Source organism: Sphaerodactylus townsendi, linkage group LG09 (assembly GCF_021028975.2).
Source record: "Sphaerodactylus townsendi isolate TG3544 linkage group LG09, MPM_Stown_v2.3, whole genome shotgun sequence".
NCBI lineage: Eukaryota > Metazoa > Chordata > Lepidosauria > Squamata > Sphaerodactylidae > Sphaerodactylus > Sphaerodactylus townsendi.
The window spans coordinates 18,570,863-18,590,357 of NC_059433.1; the positions used below are offsets into that span (position 1 = coordinate 18,570,863).

The following is a 19,495-nucleotide window of genomic DNA, read 5'->3' on the forward strand; positions in this document are numbered from 1 at the left end:
GCCTGTATCTCATTGCAATCACTGTATCTCATTACAATCACTGAAACCACTGAAATAGTACTTATGTACTATTCAGAAATCATAAAATTACAACCCGTTCCTCCAGCATGTCTCAGTAGGAGTAGCACCACTTCTATTTTTTGTGCAGTAGCAACTATGGACGCAACCAGGTTCTACCTGTCATGGGGGATGGGATAGTACTGTCCTCTCCTCCGGAATTAAGAAAGACATCTAAGGCTTCTTGGTCAGACATATCCACGAGATCCATTTGCTCCAACATGTCCACATTCACTTCCATAGAAGACATGCTTCCTATTGGCTCTGCAATCAGAAAAAGGTGAATGAACAAAAGACAATTCATGGCAAAGATTTCCAACAAGCTTTCATTGTCACAGTCATACACTGTATCCAGAGTTGTTAAGATACGTGGAGGAGTGAATATATTGGAAAGCGAATGGATGTGTTTTGTGAACCCACACAGTCTTTTCAGTTTTTGTTGGGTTTTTGAATGCTGTTTGCCTGGTATGAGTTTGGCCCAGAACTACTACTAGTAATTTTCAGAAAGTACAGTTATACTTTATTGATGACCCCTTTCCCCCCCCCCCCCCAAGGTTTTCTTTCTGCTTCCTGTCAACATGAGCTAGGTAAGTAAATTAAATGGATTGTGCAAATACAAGCAGCTTTTATTCCAGCTACTTCCCCTTGAACCCGACTGAATATTCCAGCCGCTGCAGTTACCCCCATGGAGGTGAACACAAACGTGGTTAAAGGTAAGTAGGATTAATAGCTCACGACTTGGGTGGGGAAATGCCTGGACATGGAGGTCACCCCAAAGCGGGCGGGGGGGGGGGGGGGACAAGTGTAATAAATACGAATAAAAATAGTCCTGCAGCAAGCGAGGGAAACATCAGGCCGGTTCCCCTGCAGCTAAGCATGTTCGGTCTTGCGATTCAGCTCAAAAATTGTGCGCCTACAAAATTGCATGGGAAGCTTTGAGCACTTGCCTCGTCTTTCAGCTATCTGCAGGTAGCCAGTGGAGAGGTACTGTTCCATGTCCTGCTGGAAAGCTTCTTCAAAGAACTTCTGCCGCTCCTTGAGCTTCAGCTGCTGGGTGTGCTCCATGTCCAGCACCTTCTGCGCATGCTCTGCATCTAGTTCAGCTGCAAACAGGAACACCCCAGTCAGACCTCAAGGTGAAAACGTTCCCATTTCCAGGCTTTCAGAATCTGTTGTGTGCATCTCCCTCCCACTCCACCCCTAAGTAAAACCGGGTTGAAGTTAAACATCACCACAAGCTAATATCATCAAGACCGGAATCAACTGACAGCTGTCATTTTTAAAGAGCAACTTGCTTAGACCTCCAAGGCCAATGATTTGGTTGGATGAAGCAGAGCTATTAAAGAGCATTGCTTGGTGAACAGCCTCTTAAGAACACGGGTTTATGCATCACCGCACGCTGTCTGTCAGCGGTGAGGAGCGCAAATGGTTATAAAGACCACAAATTAGGGAGAAGTCATTTTATGAACAGGTGCAGATGAGAAAGAAAAATCCACGCTTGCTTTTGGGGAGGGGGGGGGGCTGCTGAGCCATATAAGTCACTAGCCACTGTACTCCACTGATCAGAGCAAAACTGCATAGTGAGGAATTTGCTAGTTCTGTATGATGCAGAAACGAAATTCAATTGCCATACCAAAAAGGCAAGCAGCTATTACTGAGCATAGAAACCTCATGACTTTCCCCTAATCGCTCCTGACAGCTTTGAATTCTAATGGCCACACAGGCTTTCTTGTGTTCCCCAAATAGACACAGCAGCTAAGCAACAAATGGTGTTTTATGTAAGCTTTGACCAAGCTTCTACATCAAGGTTCATTTCATGCTTAAACTAGGAGCACGCTTTAAAAATGGTCATTCCGATGCCATGTCGGAAAGTCGGGAAAGGGCGTGAGTATCATTTTCATTAAGCATCAGAAAGTTGAAATTGTGCTGAAAAGGAGTGTTGGGGAGTATTTACATTTAAATGAGTATTGGGAAAATATCAAAACTTTCCATATTGAGTGAAAACAATAGTGGTGCCCTTTCCAAAATGAAATCAGAACATAATGTTAAACCACAATGGCTAGAGGGAGACAAACCTTTCAGTTTCATTAATGTTACATGAACCCCCCCCCCTCCTCTTCTGTGGGTGGGCCCAGAGAGGGAAGGACTCCTGCGCCACCATATATACATTAAAAGGTACACATGAAAGTGGCACAACTGAAATACCAAAGCTATTAAAGTCCCTCTATAAAAGCTATAGACACGTTACAACATTTTCTGCTGATTTCAAAAAGCACCTCCATTCTTTAGAACTACATTCGGAACCGTTCTGGACAACTGCAGTCGATAGCTGGCTGGCATCAGAGAGGAAACAAGGACATCTGAGACTATAGAACAGGACCCAAAAAAATCTATGTCAGTGATGGCGAACCTATGGCACAGGTGCCAGAGGTGGCACTCAGAGCCCTTTCTGTGGGCACACGTGCAGAGTTCATCATGGGGGGGGGGCGGAAAATCATCCCCCCCCACACACACATACCTAGGCTGGCCTGGTAATGATCATTTACCTGGGAGTAAGCTCAGTTGCTGGCAATGGGGCTTGCTTCTGAGTAAACCCTCCTAGGGTCTTGATTCACCCATTTGAAGTGTTGCACGGTTGCTTCACCAAGCTTACTCCCGAGTAACATGTGCATTGGAGCCAACTGTTTTTTCTAAACTAAAACCTCAGTATTCAGGTTTAGTTGCCATGTTGGCACTTTGCAATAAATAAGTGGGTTTTGGGTTGCAATTTGGGCACTCGGTCTCGAAAAGGTTTGCCATCACTGATCTATGTGATGACCAGCAGGCAGGCATTAGGCGGCCTCCAAACAGTGTTCGTCCTGCATTACTGAGCCGGATAGGGCAGCAAAGAAACCTGGGGAATCCCTTTCCCCACCATCTCTACAATCAACGTATTGGGCATTTCTACTTTTGCACAAACCAGTTTGGCTTCATACATCTACATTCCAAGTCTGCCTTTCCCCCTTTGTGGATCTAAACATCTACAACGCATCTTAAGGCAGAGATTTCTGGGGGGAAAATTTGGGAGGTAAACTGACCATAAATTGTACAAATGTGGCTGTACGGAAGAGGAAAAACTAAAGCCCAGCTGGGTGATGGCTGTGGCCTGGCCATTTCCCAGTGGCAAGATATTCTCTGCAAGATATTATCCGTATGTGTGAACAAGCAATTTCTCTGCCGTTTTTGGCTAGCTACAAGTACAGCAATAGAACTATTTTTAAGGTCATTTTTGCTCCCAGGTGCTTGTTATTAACATGGATTGTGTGGCTTCAATAAAAATTAAGTTTTCAAGCGGCAAATAGAGATGATGTTCCACTCACTGGTCTAGTACAGAATCTTCCTCCTCGTGCCCATTTTGCAGTCTTCCCAAGACTGATGAGGAACCAGAGAATGATATATCCCAATAGCTTTGATTAGCTTAAATTAGCTGCTGCCGCAGCACTTGCTCTGGGCCAATTTCACAATTGAGGAAAGCAGTTCTCAATGATACACATGAAACCGTTCTCAATCCACCCTGGGAACTCACTCTGAAAAAATTAATAGGGACTAACCAGGCCCAAATGCACAACTACTGTGCTAGCAGACAGATGTATGCTGCAAGGAGTGGCAGCATTACTTAAATAAGCTACGTGACATTTATTACATCAGAACAAGCCCTTTGTTCTAGGACAGGGGTAGGGAACCTGCGGCTCTCCAGATGTTCAGGAACTACAATTCCCATCAGCCCCTACCAGCATGGCCAATTGGCCATGCTGGTAGGGGCTGATGGGAACTGTAGTTCCTGAACATCTGGAGAGCCGCAGGTTCCCTACCCCTGTTCTAGGATATCAAAAGGAAGAGAATCTTTCTTCTTTTGACAGACACCTCCACTGCTCACCTCAAAGGTAGACAAAGCATAACCAAGAGAATCTGCCAATGAATGGTCCTATCGCTTGGCCTCGCTCCCGTTGTGCTGGCAGGGGAAAGAAAGCAGCATTCTCCCACTAGTGACTAACTCAAAGCTTTTAAAGGGTACAGCCATTAGCCCCAAACGTTCACTCAGCATGCGGGGAGGGAATGAGAGTGTTGGTCCTGTCTCCAGCCTCTGCAGGATCACCTGCTTGTCCGCAATGGAGGAAGAAGCCTTGCAAATTCTCCCTCCCCGTGATCTGCAACGCTGACGTTGGACTGTTGGAGGACCTGCTAATGTTAACAGAGCAGGAGGTCTATGGGGCTATCAAGAAGAGACTTTTTGATAGAGAGTTTCAACAGATGCTAGAGGAAGCTAACAAAACCTGTTCCCCGATCTCTCTGGGAATACCTGTGATAGATTAATTGAGGCCCGGTGGTGTAGAGCAATCACCTTAGCTAGCTGTAATGCCCTGCCTTCTTCCCTTAGCCTTGGACGCCACCTTGGAATTCCACATAAAGAAAGGAAATGCCTGTGTGGCATGGGTTCTGTGGAAACAGTATCTCATATGCTGTTGAATTGTCCTTTTTATGAGATAGGAAGAAGCACATAATCCCCTTCCTGCATGGAAGTGAAGGCATTACAGATAAACAGAAGGTTATATATCTTTTAAACAGCCACAACTACAAGCTGTTGGAAGCGGTGGCTAAATTTTTTAATGGTGTTATTTTAACTCGACAGAAGTTGTAAAGGCTGTTATTATCTTGCAATGTTAATGTTAAACTATTTATATGCCATCAAAGGTATTCGAAATCGACTGTTGATGATCATAGGGAGGGCGATTGGATGCCCCGGCAGAAAAGCAGGTGATCCAACAGAGGCAAGGGGCAGGGGCAGCGTGTTCACGCCCACTCTCCCTCCATGCACATTCAGAGACCACATGGAGTGGGAACGTGTGCCCTGTGCAAGTATACATGGTAAACATCTTTATAAGCTAGGGATGGTCACAGTACAATGCCTGTTAGACAAACCCAGAGTAGCTCATTTGAACAAACCCAGTGCAGCTTATTCAAAATCCTGCAATATTCAGCACAATTCCAAACAGAATGCAATGTTAGATTACACTGACTGCACATTACATGATGATTCAGTTTTGGAAGTCGATAAGTTGTATTCATCATCACATATTGAATAGCTTGTTAAGTAACATCCTAGTTACAGTACTGTGCAGCGTAGTGGTTCTTTACACATCGTCTGTTCCCATTTACCAAGTACCCAACATTGGCTTGGATCCAGCAATGCACAACTGGAAACATAAATCGACTTAGCACAACTGCATTTTCTTCCCCATTTATTACAGCGCCCTGAAACAGACTGCACGGGATCTACGTGCAAGCAGAAACACGAGATGTGATAAGTCGGACTTAGCACAAATGACTACTGTAGCCCTTTTCTTGCATTTGCACTTCCGCAAGAGCTCCAGCGCATGCAGCAATTTTGCACTGGATCCAGGCCATTAACCTTGAACACCCACCCCACAGCCTCCAGTAAAAAAACAGCATGTAAAAACGGTACAGATCCCAAGCATGTATTTAGCGATATCTTTGACCTGATCAGCCTGCTCCTTAATCCCCGGTTCGATTCTTATTCGCTGAGTGCCACATTTTAAGGGCCTAAGAGAGAAATCTAAATTGGATATGTTATCTTCAGGGTGGGGCAGGAAGACAATAATCTTCAGGGTGGGGCTGCCTAAAATCCCAAATCCCTCCCACATATCCCAAAATATTTCTGCATGCTCCCCAATTGTTCTAGGTAGGCCCTTTGGGAAGCATAATGGCGGCCGTAAAGAATCACTACTTAAGAATCAGTGGCTTAACAATTCAGGTGGCTGTCCAAGGATGATGGACAAGATCTTCCATCAGCCAACAATCTGGTCTCATTAGTGCCCTGCAAAGTTCGTATCTCTAAGTCACAGGTGTCAAACTCACGGCCCTCCAGATGTTATGGGCTACAGTTCCCATCATCCCCTGCCAGCATGATGCTGGCAGGGGATGATGGGATCTGTAGTCCATAACATCTGGAGGGCCACAAGTTTGACACCTGTGCTCTAAGTTATAACCTAAAAACCTTATTCATCATCCCACGACATCTTTTCATCCTCTTCCATTTATGTGTTCAGGTCTCTGGGATAGTTCCATGCCCCTTTCATTCCTCCAAACAACCAACATCATTCAATCATATAGTTTCCACATGTGCATCAAAGAATAATGCTTTAAAAAACTCACTCACTGATATGAGAACACTGGAGACCTCTCCAAGATAACTGGGTATCGAATTTTCTTATCTTAGCAATGCATAAGGAAATGTGGCACATTAATCACTCTGCCCAAAGAGTAAAACTTAACACTATTGCCTTCCTAACTATGAACTCTCTCTCTCTCTCTCTCTCTCTCTCTCCACACACACACACACATTTTTCAAAGGGGGGAGAGTGACAGTAGCAAGTATAAAGAGATCCAGATGAACACTAGTTTGAATTAGGCCTTACATTTTAATCCCTTTATTGAACTCAAATAGAGCCAAATTTCATAACTCCAAATAATTACAAAACAGCTGTACTGGACAGCTCCTGTATAAAAACAGAACAAGCAAAATAGTCTCCCAAATACTTACAGCAATAGTTTCTAACAAACCAAAGAAACCACATATAGAAAATAAATACAATTTAAATCATCCCAGCAACTTGCAATGCCTTTTCCTCTCATTGTTAGTTATAACCAAATAGCAGGCACAATTCTTTTCTAGCGGCGGTTCATACTTGTGAGAAACTAGCATCCTACAACGCTACTTTCCGACGACTCCCTTCTGTTACTACACATCAGACCCTATGGAATATATTCAATCAGTCCCCTCACTCACCTCTTTTACTTACTTAAATCAGTAACGTCAAAACATTTTTTCAAGGTTGTTTCAGATCACCAGAATTAGTAACACTGAAGCGCACACCTACACACTTTATATCTCAAGCGTTTAATTTGTAAACGCAGCTGGAGGAAAGACAATGCTCCAGGTATACGACCGGAAACATTACAAAGGAATCCAGTGGACACTTTTTCATTTAACTTTTCAGAGCACAGCCAAGAACAGCAGATACTAAAAATAGGCAGGATATTCCATTCCAAACTGTCTCTTCGTAATCTGAAAAGCATCCAGGATCTTACACACAGTCCTTGACATACTGGAAGATTATTAAACCAATGCTTTGGTTTATCAGAGAAGTTTCCATTTTTTCCCTCCTGCAGGATGGGTACTAAAAAAATAACAATACTAAGGGTAGAGTTTCCACGAAGGAAACAGCTGGGCTACAAAAATAAGTCTCAGCAGCTGGTTGGCTGCACCTGTGACCTGATGTGTTCTTCATTGTTGATACAAATGACAAAAGATATTCTTTAATATTAAACAAGCCTGAAGTTCTCAGGAACAGAGACTTCCTTCCGCCATACGAAAGCCATTCCACGTGCAGCTCAGAAGTAACAGTTCTGACTTTTTCAGAGAGGCTATTTTGTTGGAAGAGGTGTTACAAGACATTTTGAGGCAGGCAAGAAGGGGCCTCACAATGTCAGCCTTCATGCTGGACCCATGGAACGGGCCAGTCCACTTTAATAGTGCCATGGTGGCATCAGCTGGAATGGGCAAGCACAAAGGAGCATGGGAAAAGCTTCATCCAGAGCCACTCTACAGATCTTCTACCCCAATTGGCCATGCTGGCAGGGGCTGATGGGAATTGTAGTCCATAACACCTGGAGTTCCAAAGGTTTGCCACCACTGTTCTACCCCATTCCTTTCCCCTTCCCTTCCCCCAGTCAAGGTTCCTGCATGGAAAAAATGCTAATTTGTGGTGGAATCTCCTTCTTTAGAGGTTTTTAAACAGAGGCTGGATGGCCATCTGTTAGTAGTGCCTTGATTATGTGTTCCTGCATTGCAGGGAGCTGGAACTGATGGCCCTTGGGGTCTCTTCCAACTCTATGATTCTATGAGTCTATTTATTTAAATATTTCTATGCCCCCTTTCCACCCAGAGTCCCCAAGGTGGCAAACATTAAAACGTTTCAACTTAAAAACATCTGACACATTAAAACAACACTCAAAATAAAGTATAAACTGGGCTGTTGTGTGGTTTCCGGGTCGTATGGCCGTGTTCTAGTAGCATTTTCTCCTGACGTTTTGCCTGCATCTGTGGCCGGCATCTTCAGAGGATCAGCCATACAGCCTGGAAACCACACAACACCCCAGTGATTCTGGCTGTGAAAGCCTTCGACAATACAAAGCCTTCGACTACACATAGAATGGAAAAATGGGAAAGTGCAGAAAAGGAAATGTAGAAACATTCTCTTTGCCAACATATTGTTAATCTAAAACTGTGTTTGTGAATTAGAAATCATAAGTGGGGGTTGAAAAAGTGTACATTTCATACTGCATCTATGCACCTGTTTTGCCTTAGGACGTACAGCAGACCATATGGCCTGACATACAGAATATATGATCTCAGTAGCTTCTCAGTGATAAGCCCTTTCCACACTTCTTGCTGAGCTCGGTCAAGAGTACCAGGTCCGCCTAGTCACTTACACGCAGTCATCAGCTACGCTTCCCACAGGCCAGCAATTTGTCCTGGAATTGTCAGGAAATCACTTAAGTGGACTTTGTAGTTTCTGATATCATGCACAGTGACATTTTACACACTATTTGCATCACAACTACTACGTTTTACACATTACTGTGATAACTTAAAGCTGCTTAATGAAAGCTTTCAAGATCTTTCTTCAGGAGGTCCCGATTACACTGATACAAGTTTTGAATACCTTCAAAAAGCGTACAAAATTAAGAAGCAACTGCTGATTTAAACAGTATGGGTTCATTAAAAAAATTACCTACTTCACTTCTGGTTAGAATTCAATTCTGAGTTGGATCTTTCTTTCCCTGAGACTCTGGATCCCTGTTATGGTCAGAGTAGACTAACCTAACTTGGTATAAGCCAGCATCACACGTTCACTGTCTATGACACATAATGTTTAATACAGAAAATGGCAAAAATAATTCATAGTCACTTGTAGCAGAGACTCTTGGCCAAGGTATTAAATCTCAAAATACTGCCTAGCACAGGGGTAGGGAACCTTTAACACTCAAAGAGCCATTTGGACCCGTTTTCCATGGGAAAAGAAAACACTTGGAGCCGCAAATAATTTTTGACATTTAAAATAAAGATAACACTATATATATATAGGGTTTTTCCCCCTTTTACTCCGCTCATTCTGAGAAGCGCATGGATAGGCAGCAGGGCGGGCAAGGATGAAGCCGGTGGCTCGGCCTCGCCGGCCGCCGGGAAAGCACCCTCCCCGCTCCAACGGGGCGGGAGAGAGGGGAAGCCCGCAGCGTGGCCCAGCCGACCGTGGGCAGTTGGTGCGCCCGCCCTGCTGCCTGCAGGGCGGACAAGGATGGGGCCGGCGGCTTGGCTCGTGGAGCCACAGTGCAAGGGCAGAAGAGCCACATGCGGCTCTCGAGCCACAGGTTCCCTACCCCTGGCCTAGCAGATGGCAAAGGCAACAGAGAACACAAGCAGTCATGTGTACAATGGCCAGAAATTTTAACCAACTGGAAAATATCCCCCTCCCCAGTATTTTGGGGGGGAAATTTAAAAATCCAGGGAACAACTGAAATCAAGCTTAATGTAACTGCTCTGTGTATAAGTTAGCATATAATGTTTCCCCCAAAAAAATTCTCCCTCAATCTTTCTGTTTTTCCAATGGGCCTTCATATCTCCACACAAGGACCATAACTCTTATTAGGCCCCAGAGTACTGACAATATCAGAGTCTGGATCCTGATAACAGTTAGAATACTTGAATTAGACTAGATTTCACAGGAAGAATGCAGAAGTAGACTGAATCAGTTATATCAGTTACTCAGAGAAACCTCCACTGGGAAAGGTATGACCCAAGACCACCCAGGTGTGAACGGCTTGGCATTTTAAATATTTTGGATTTAGGAAACTGACCAATTCATGAACAAAGGTAAAAGCTATCTATACCGCTTTTGACATTTCAGTTTGTGCGTTTTGTTACGTCGTGTGTTTTTATTTTGGAAGCAGCTTCAGGCAAATCTTCCTACGTTATTTATACCCTGCGTTCTTCAAAAACAAGCAAGCCAATGCTCTCAGGCTTCGGTTCTTTCTCCAGCTGTACATAAACCTAAAGAGGCTGAAAGAAATGAGTCTTGGGTGCTCTTCTGTCAAAAGCAGCCGCTCGCAACAGAATCAGCCACCCATGAGAGTCCAACGCTTCACTTACTGACTCATGACAAACCCATTCATCCGACCACTGCACAGCCCCAGCCTGAGCTGTCAAAGAGCTGCACGTTCTTTCGTAATCAATATAAACAAGCCGGGCAATCTGGTTAAGAGGCCGTTTTCTCCACTGCCTGTCTGAGAAGACGATCTGCCCGGAAAAAAATCTTCCAACAGCAATTATGAAACCCACAACAGAACATACGTCTACGCTAGGCTTGCGATTCAGTACACTGAACCACAGAAAGACTCCCAGATATCCAAATCACCTGGGGCTGAAAAAGCCGAATAACATTACATTTTTTCAGCTTTTCAAATCTCCCTCCCCCGACATTTGCCAAGCCCACGTGGACTTGGGAGTCAGTAAAGGGGGGAAGGGAGATCTGTTCTCTGGTCATGTGGGAAGGGACAGAAAGATCTCAGAACCACATGGTGATCAGACACCCCCCCCCCCCCAATCATTTCCCAAGTTCCTGAGGGCTTGGGAAATGGCAACAGATGCGGTTCTCTCCCCTCACCATTTGCCAAGTCCCTGGACGGAGGATTTAAAAATTCAGGTTCAGATTTTTTTTACAGTAACAGCTGAATGACGGCAATGGTTTTTAAAAACAGCTATTATTGACAGGAATAGCATTTTTATTGACCAAAAGTAAAATGATAAAATCTACCTAGAGAAGCTAGTGGTACAAAAGATACTGATGTGGGCATCATTATTTATCCATATAAATAAATACCGAGATTCTCCTATCAGAAAATCCACTTCCCTGTTTTAATTATCACACACCTGGTGCTCGGCATTCATTCACTGATAGCCAAAGCAGCACCTCTGTTCTTTGCAACAGAACATGTGCACGGCTTCATTGGTCTGTATAATTAACTTCCCCATAAAAGCATTCTGAGAAAGGGTCCTCAAGTACAGAACTAATTTGCTTTTTCTCAGCCCAAATTAGGTGACCTACAGAGCAGGCAGAAAGCTGCACGTTTTCCCAGGCTTTTCATGAGAATCCGCAGAACTAATTGGGTCTCAGAGGTGGATAGAAAAGGGAAAGTTTGCTATCTCATCTACAGATACGTTTATCGTATCTGTCACATGGAGCATTTTAAAATTAATGTACAGTGAATGTACTGTGGTTTACATTAAGTGTTATTAATGAATAATGGAACACTTGCAAATAAAAAAAACGAAGAGAAACTTTAGACTCATGCAAAATGAAACGGGAGAACCTCGAGACAGTTCTGGCTTAGGTTTTTCCTTAAACTCTAAAATGTTCTGAATATCAAACCAAAAAGCACACAGACAAATTATGCTGACTACTATCAATCAGGAGGGAATTGATTCATTATCTTCAAATGTATAACTAACTATCTAAGAAATCTGATCTCGAGTGGCGATCAGCATCCCGTTAAGTTGGCTACTCTCCGCAAATTATGTTGACTATTCTGTAGACATAGTGCCAGTTTTTTAATACATTTTAACTATTCATGTTAACAGATTAGAACCTTTATAGCCTCTAGTCTTGAATTAGTTAGATATTTTCAGGCAAGGTACCAAATCTTTTTTTAAAAATGAAGTACAGGACACAGCAATCCCTGAAACTAATTGCGCAGCAGGATAGAATTCCCCTACCCCACCAGATGGGCTTGTGACGAAAGAAGCAGTGAAGGCAAGTGAAGACTTAGATCAGTTACTGAAAAGTAGTGGAACTGGTAAATTAAATATGCCCTTATTATTCTGGATTTCACCAGTCAGAGATTAAAGCTCCAAGCAAGGTAGTCTGGTTCACTCTCGAGGAGAATGGCCCTGCTTTTGCCACAGATCACACCTGCAATCACAAAAAGTTTCACAGAGCGAAGAGCATTTTCCTAGAGAGAGCAAGGACAAGGTTTTTCAACATCTGCGGGAAATCTGGATTGCGGATTATAGCAAAGTAATTATGAAAATTATGATGAAGAGAGACATCTCTGTTAAAAAGCTGGAAATCACTGAGAAGGCAACTTGTATGACTGTGGGGGAGAGGGAAGAGAGACGGACAAGGAGTTAGGAGGAACCACCACAAAGCTACAACAAGGGAGGGGAAGGCAGGAGACAGAAGGCCATATTGAGTGTCGGCTAATGAGGGTACTTTGTTGTGAAAGGAACTCACAGCAAAGAGTTACGATGCAGCCACTATCAATTTCCCTTTCAGGGGCAAGAAACCTTTTGCAATTCAAAGCCAAGATGAGAGATAAGTGCTGGTGGAAATTCCGAAATCTGAGAACATGAGCCTGGAAGTATCTCTCTCCTGACTTCTTATTTGCAGTTTACTCAAAGGTGTACAGTTTATCAGTGCTTAAGCAGTAGTTAAGTTATCCGTTGCTGCCGTCATTAGCTCATCCATAGGTTATGCACAAACCCTTTGTAGAGAATCATCTTGATGAAGAAACTATCTTTGACAAGACTGTATATAAGCGTTCCAGTGTCATGTCACATCCAGAATCAAAACAAAGCCCTGATTTCATCTGAAGTGTAGGAGCCCCCCCCCCCCCCCACTCGCGGACATTAGATAAATGTAACTTATGTTAAAGACTAGTACCTTATTTTGAAGGATTGTCATATGTCCAAAGCCCTCATTTACACATGTTTTTGGGCATCACAAGTTCTTGTATGATTTTTTAAAACTTGGAATACTTTTATTTCTTTTGATCTGTACCAAGACAATTATCACGCACTTTTACAGAATGGAGAACTTGCCCTTTTTGCAGAACTTGGGCCTTCAGTCTGAGGCCTTCAGGGCTCCCTTCAAAGAAGTTCCAGCCTAGGGATTGATTGTCCTGAGGAGCTCCAGGCGCTTGCATGTCTTCAGTTGCCTTCTTTTTATGGTAAAACCTCGAAGCAACCAAAAGGCCGTATGCAGCCCATCCGATATTCTTAGCACAGCATTTTAGCCTGAACAGCTAAAATCATGCACATACAGACGAGTAAGATCCAGAAAATGGTAGCGGATGGATATACAAATCTACTTAGATCTTTATGTTGAACAGATTATAGATGGGTGGCAATCCAAGAGCAAACCTTTTGGGGTGAGGCACAACTATGATATCCTTTCCCCAGAGAGATTTGCATAACTATTTGGTGAGGCTGGCCGAGGATCTACCGCCCCCCACTGAGGCTGCCAGTTTTCCATCTTGGCAGGGCCTTGATTCCATCTTGGGCCCTGCCTTTCCCCTCCCAGCCTTTTTGATCGGGTGCCTGACTTTAATTTTGCTTGCTCTTAACTTTGTTATTTAAATTTTAAGAAACTGCTGCTGTGGAAATTTGTTTTAATGTGGTTAGTTTTAGTCATGTATTTTATGTGCTGTTATTGGAACAGCTGTATTGTGAGCCGCCTCGAGCCCTTTGGGTGGTGAGGCGGCCTATAAATCTAATAAATAATAAATAATAATAACCCCCTCGATCACTGTCTTGAACTGGCTTGCCAACTTCCAGGCGGTACCTGCTCTCCTGTTATTACAACTGATCTCCAGGAGAGCAAGATCAGCTCCTCTGGAGAAAACAGCAGCTTTGGAAGGTGAACTGTATGACATCATATCCTGCTGAGGTCCCTCCCTTCCCCAAACCCCCACCCTCCCCAGGCTCCATCCTCCAAATCTCCAGGTATTTCCCAACCTAGAGCTGACAACCTTTCTAAGCCAAAGAGACCTTTCTTCCAATCCCAAGTAGACCCAGGTCACATGGTAGGCTGGAAACAGTCAAGAGGACCTGGCATCCCGCTGCTTATTTACAGAGAGATGCTGTAGCTCAGTGGTCCCCAACCTTTTCGAGCTTGTGGGCACATTTGGAATTCTGACCAAGCATAAGTAGGTACAGCAACAAAATGGCTGCCACAAAATGGCTGCCACACGAGGTTCAGCCAGCTACAAAATGATGGCCACAGTTTAACTTCACTAACCATGTGCAGATCCTCAAGCTGCAGTGGCAGCAACATTTTAAAAAATCTGCACAGCCAATCAAATCTCCAATAATCAATTAGAAGCCCTGCTGGCCAAAAGGTCCCACCAACTTCCTAAAAATTCCAACTTCCATGGGCACCACACTGGAGACCCTCATCTAGAAGCTCCATTAAAAAAATGAGAGAAACTAATCAGGTCTGTTGTAGAATAAGGGTTAATATGAGAACACCCTGTATCTTGTAACAGCAGTAATACTGAACAAGGGTTTGTATTATCTCACCTTGCTGTGTTATGTACTCTTTTTAATATCAGTTTATTAAAGGATACTGGACATTCAGACAGCATGTTCAGTCTGAGTAAATTTAACAGTAACAGCTTCTTTTTATTCAGGCCCTTTGCTTGTTGAAAGGTCATGTTGAATCATTCCTCTTCCGACTCTTTTCCAATATGTTCAAACATTAAAACATCCTTCTCCTCAGCATTTGCTTCTATATTTGCCTTCTCAAGTAGTCATCAGATCTGGTATAACTCTCCTATCCAGCACTAAATAAAGGCCCCTTTACACAAGTCACCTAAAACGTTTCCTGATCCCCACTTGACTACGATGTTTGCCCGCACTCACCCCCTCCAAACGTTTCATGGCCACCATGAGGGTTTTTTCCCTTGTTGGGGCTATTTGCAGAAACGATGCTTCATAGAGGCTGGTTCTGCATGGGCCAAAAACAGCGGTGTGAAAATGGTGTGAAAACAGTATAAACCCTTTTACACCATTTTAAACCCTTTTACACCATTTTCACACAGTTTTCACACTGCTGTTTTTGGCCCATGCGGAATCAGCCAGAGTCTTAGATTTACTATCGTGGGTTTACTCACAAGTAAATTTACCCATGTGTAAGAGAAACTGAAAGAAGCAAATTGTTGGTTCGTGTAATTGTGGGTTTGCTCACAAGCAAATTTTACCTGTACAGAAGAGAAAATGCAAGGGGGAGAGAGGAGTGAGAGAACAGACAAAAATGATGGAAGTTGAAAGCAAAACAGCTCAGGGCCAGGAAAAAATGTCACTGAGGGAAAACTGAGTAGGGGACAGAGGTGTGGAAAATGACAGCGGAAAAGATAGAACATTTTTAAAACGACTGCACAGTGAGAAAAGATAGCTTGAAAATGTTTCAAACAAAAGAATCATTACAAAAGGGGTTTCAGAAAAAAACACTTTCAGGTTGGACAGAAAACATTTCCAAAACCAAAGAGAGAGAAAATAGTATGGCACTCTACAGAGGAAACATTTCATTTTATGCGTGGAAATGTTTTAAAAGTTGTGTGCAGTAAGGGCCAAAGTATTGTGTGTTGATTCTTTTTAGCAGTTTGTGGAATATTTTAAGGCTGTCCTATCTACTGCTAATAATCCTAAATGTGAATTTCTCTTTACATGAAAAAAGGGATTATGCTTTTTTAAACCATCTACAAGGCAGAACAGCCATTTCCATTAAAGATAACATGTCTACATTATGTATCTAAATCAACATATGTATTAAAATGTCAATATTTTGCAACAAGTGGAATGTTACAGCCCTCATCAATTATACAAATAAACAGATTCATCTCCTTTATTCTGCTTCCCAACTCATGGACTGTAAACTAAACAGGGAACTTAAAGCCACTAGACATTTTATTCAGAAATGTTCAGCCTTCTGAACTTTCACCAGGAATGACCCATTAGGTTTCCAAGCTAGAAACTTATAGGAAAGGAAGGAAAGAGGGATTCTCAGGCTTTCCATTTCTTCATCCGACACCATATTTGTGCGGATCCCCCCCTCTCCCCGCTTAGCACTCCCACGTTACTGCATGTTAACATTTCTGAAATCAAAAGTTGGGGGTGGGGAATTAATAAACACACCTCAAAAAGAAAGTTAGGTCTACATTTCTATGATTGCTTCCAAATACGTACATGGGTATATTTAAAGACAAAAAGTATGAGTATTACTGTCTCAATTTCTTAGTACCTGAACTGGATGTAGTAAAAAATGTAAAAACAATGTGCAAACATTTATGCAGAAGTCACATAAATGTCTGAATTAAGCCTAATCAAATTACAATATAAGGAGACATATTCCAAATGCTTTTACACAGTAGCAGAGATGCACCTTTTCAGAGCTACTTATCTAATGTGCCCTTGCAACTGCCTGGACAATTACCATAAGTTTTCAGCATCCAGCTGTACTGTTTGAGTTCCTTTATGGGATTAGGTTGGTTTATGCAATAAATGCCTTTTAACATTATGGGGTGAAGCCAGCCAATTTCTTCACTCAATGTCACCCCTTCCCACAGCCTCTGTATCACATGGTGTTAGGTCAAGAAGGACCCCAACCTCCCTTTCTTATCAGTGAAAAAGATGGCTGGATCCAATCCTATGTAACTTTTGGAAATTACTAAAACACAGAAGCCCCCCCCCCCCCCCCCCGGCCCCGAGTGTCTATTTGCAGGGGCTCCATGGTTGGACTCACATTCATGCTACATGACATTTCAGCATGCAATCTGTATGAAGATGTTGGATGACCACCGTATCAAGCAATCTGTGATATTAGTTTCTAGCTACAGATATTGGGAAAAGCTTGAACCTCCAAACAGAACTAGTTCTTCAATCTGTTACACTGCTTTTCAGTTTCAATCACTTGGACATTTTATTGATTAGAAGGAGACTTCTATACCATACAAACATGCTCTGTGTGTATGTGTTTTCCAGTGCCCTAAGAATATTCTGCATATATGTTCTGTGTCACATGGATGTTTATTACCAATGCCAACATTTTTGTATGACCTCTACCCATTCTAGGGAAATTCTACCATGTAGTTTAACAGAACGCTACTGTAACAATATACAATTAAAAGAGTATACATCAAAATGTAAAAACCGCTGTGTTTATCCCACAGACATCCTGCAGACCAAGGAGGAGTGATCTCACCCAATTTCCCTCCTTACTGCAGCCCAACAACACACATGACCCCACACACACTCTGGGCAATGCCTTTTCATGGATGTAGAACAGAAAGGTAGCAAAAGATTTCATGCCACAGAAAATCATAAGAACATAAGAACTAGCCCGCTGGATCAGACCAGAGTCCATCTAGTCCAGCACTCAGCTACTCGCAGTGGCCCACCAGGTGCTTTTGGGAGCTCACATGCAGGATGTGAAAGCAATGGCCTGCTGCTGCTGCTGCTCCTGAGCACCTGGTCTGCTAAGGCATTTGCAATCTGAGATCAAGGAGGATCAAGATTGGTAGCCAGAGATCGACTTCTCCTCCATAAATCTGTCCAAGCCCCTTTTTAAAGCCATCCAGGTTAGTGGCCATCACCACCTCCTGTGGCAGCATATTCCAAACACCAATCACACGTTGCATGAAGAAGTGTTTCCTTTTATTAGTCCTAATTCTTCCCCCCAGCATTTTCAATGAATGCCCCCTGGTTCTAGGATTGTGAGAAAGAGAGAAAATTTTCTCTCTGTCAATATTTTCTACCCCATGCATAATTTCATAGACGTCCAATCCATAGGATGCAACCTCTGCAAACTGCACAGAATACGGCCGTTCAGGAGAGGTAGGCACAATTGTTTGCCCAAAGCTGTCAGTTTTTGTACGTATTTGCAAATACAGTCACCGGATATCACTGGTATTGTATGTTATGCATTATAAAGAAGCCATTAGTGTTTTTTCAATTATTCTCAAATCCTGGATGCACGCCAGAACAGTGTGTTGAAAGCCTCCAAACAGTGGCATAAGGAGAGGCTTACATTATCCCTGCGAGAGAAAGAGCGAATATTATGTATAGGTCATTGTTCTAGCTAGTCATTCAAACAGGAAAATCTACACAAACTCAAAGAATAGAACCAAGGCCGATATACATGTGTTGGCTCCTTTCACTGCCTCCAGAACAAACAGGGAAATTAATGTTTATATCTTTATTTGGCATCATCTGATTAGCATTCAACACTGAAGTATTTTGAGGTTCTTTCCCCCTTCTCTTTGACTGCTCAGCTGACTTATGCAGCGAGCTGATCCGATTATCTGTTTAGAAGAAAGCCCTTTAAAAAGAAAACCAAAAAAAAGCCTAATACAAATTATTTCCTTTTTATATAAGCGTATTTAGTTTGATAAAGAGAGAAATGAAGTCTCGAGGACAAGGTATATTGTCAGTACATATACATCTTCTAGGAAATGTAGGAGGGCATCCAAATGCCCAGTGGGCAATGGAAAGTAGACCCTCTGACTTTAATTGAAGGAAGAAAAGTTTGGCATCCTTCAGCAATTACTCTAGTATTTGAATAATTCAGTGGAACAAATGACTATTACTTCCTATATTAGAAGTGTATTTTTTTAAAAAACCTGCAAAGCATCTATAATTAATTGCCACCTTTTAGAAGAGGGTCTAGACATTACACCATTTCCAAAATTATACGGTAAAAGCCAAGCCATTTTTTTAGCAGCCTCCCATTCTGTGCCAAATGGACTTTCAAGCTCTCAAGGTCTCCATTCAAAAAGATTGTACTTTTAATGTGGCAATACTGAAAGTTGCTATCTTTTGCAAAGCAACCTATTTCATGGAGCACGTCCATCAAATAAGATATTCTTAAAGCATACAGACTAATGTAACTGCTTATTTCAGGGAGTGTTTAAATTAACAATCTTAAACATTCCTCTTTTGACTGTATCACTCAGAGTCTCTTTTTCAGTTCAAGAAGTTCTGATGTACAGGTAATCCGAGTCTAGCTCTGGACAATTCACCTCCCAGGCTCCAACTATGTCATCTAACCAGCTAATACAGGGGTTGGCAACCTTTACCATCCAAAGAGCCATTTGGACCCATTTTCCACGGCCCCGAAGATCTACCGAGCCAGAGAGGCTGCCTCCGGTTCGGCCCCTCCACTCACCTTTCCTTCTAGCACTGGGAGATGGAGGCGCCGGGCAGGGAAACCTCCTCTGCCCAACGGAGCAGGCAGCTGCCTGCTCTGTGGGGCAGAAGGGGGATGGTGTCTGCGGCCTGCCTGGTGCTGCCACCTCTGGTGCTGCGGGAGGCAGCGGCCGGGCAGGGAAACCCCCTCTGCCCGCCTGCTCCATGGGGCAGAGGAGGGGTGGTGGCTGTGGGGATGGCGAGGGGATGGCGGCTGCTCTGGAAGGACACGCCCACACTACTCTCTGACCTCCAGGGGTCAGAGGGCAATGTGGGCGCAGCCCTCCAGGCCTCCAGAGC

At 43.2% G+C, this 19,495-nt stretch overlaps 1 protein-coding gene across 1 annotated transcript in view; it reads right to left on the minus strand.

Annotated features, from left to right (window-relative positions):
- DTNBP1 (dystrobrevin binding protein 1) overlaps window positions 1–19,495 on the minus strand; it is a 61,515-nt gene that overhangs the window by 2,492 nt on the left and 39,528 nt on the right. Inside the window, exons 8-9 of the mRNA XM_048507605.1 lie at window positions 1,005–1,160; window positions 178–321 (exon numbers count right to left, since the gene is read on the minus strand). Coding sequence (XP_048363562.1) covers window positions 178–321; window positions 1,005–1,160 — 300 coding nt within the window. The remainder of the gene's footprint in view (window positions 1–177; window positions 322–1,004; window positions 1,161–19,495) is intronic.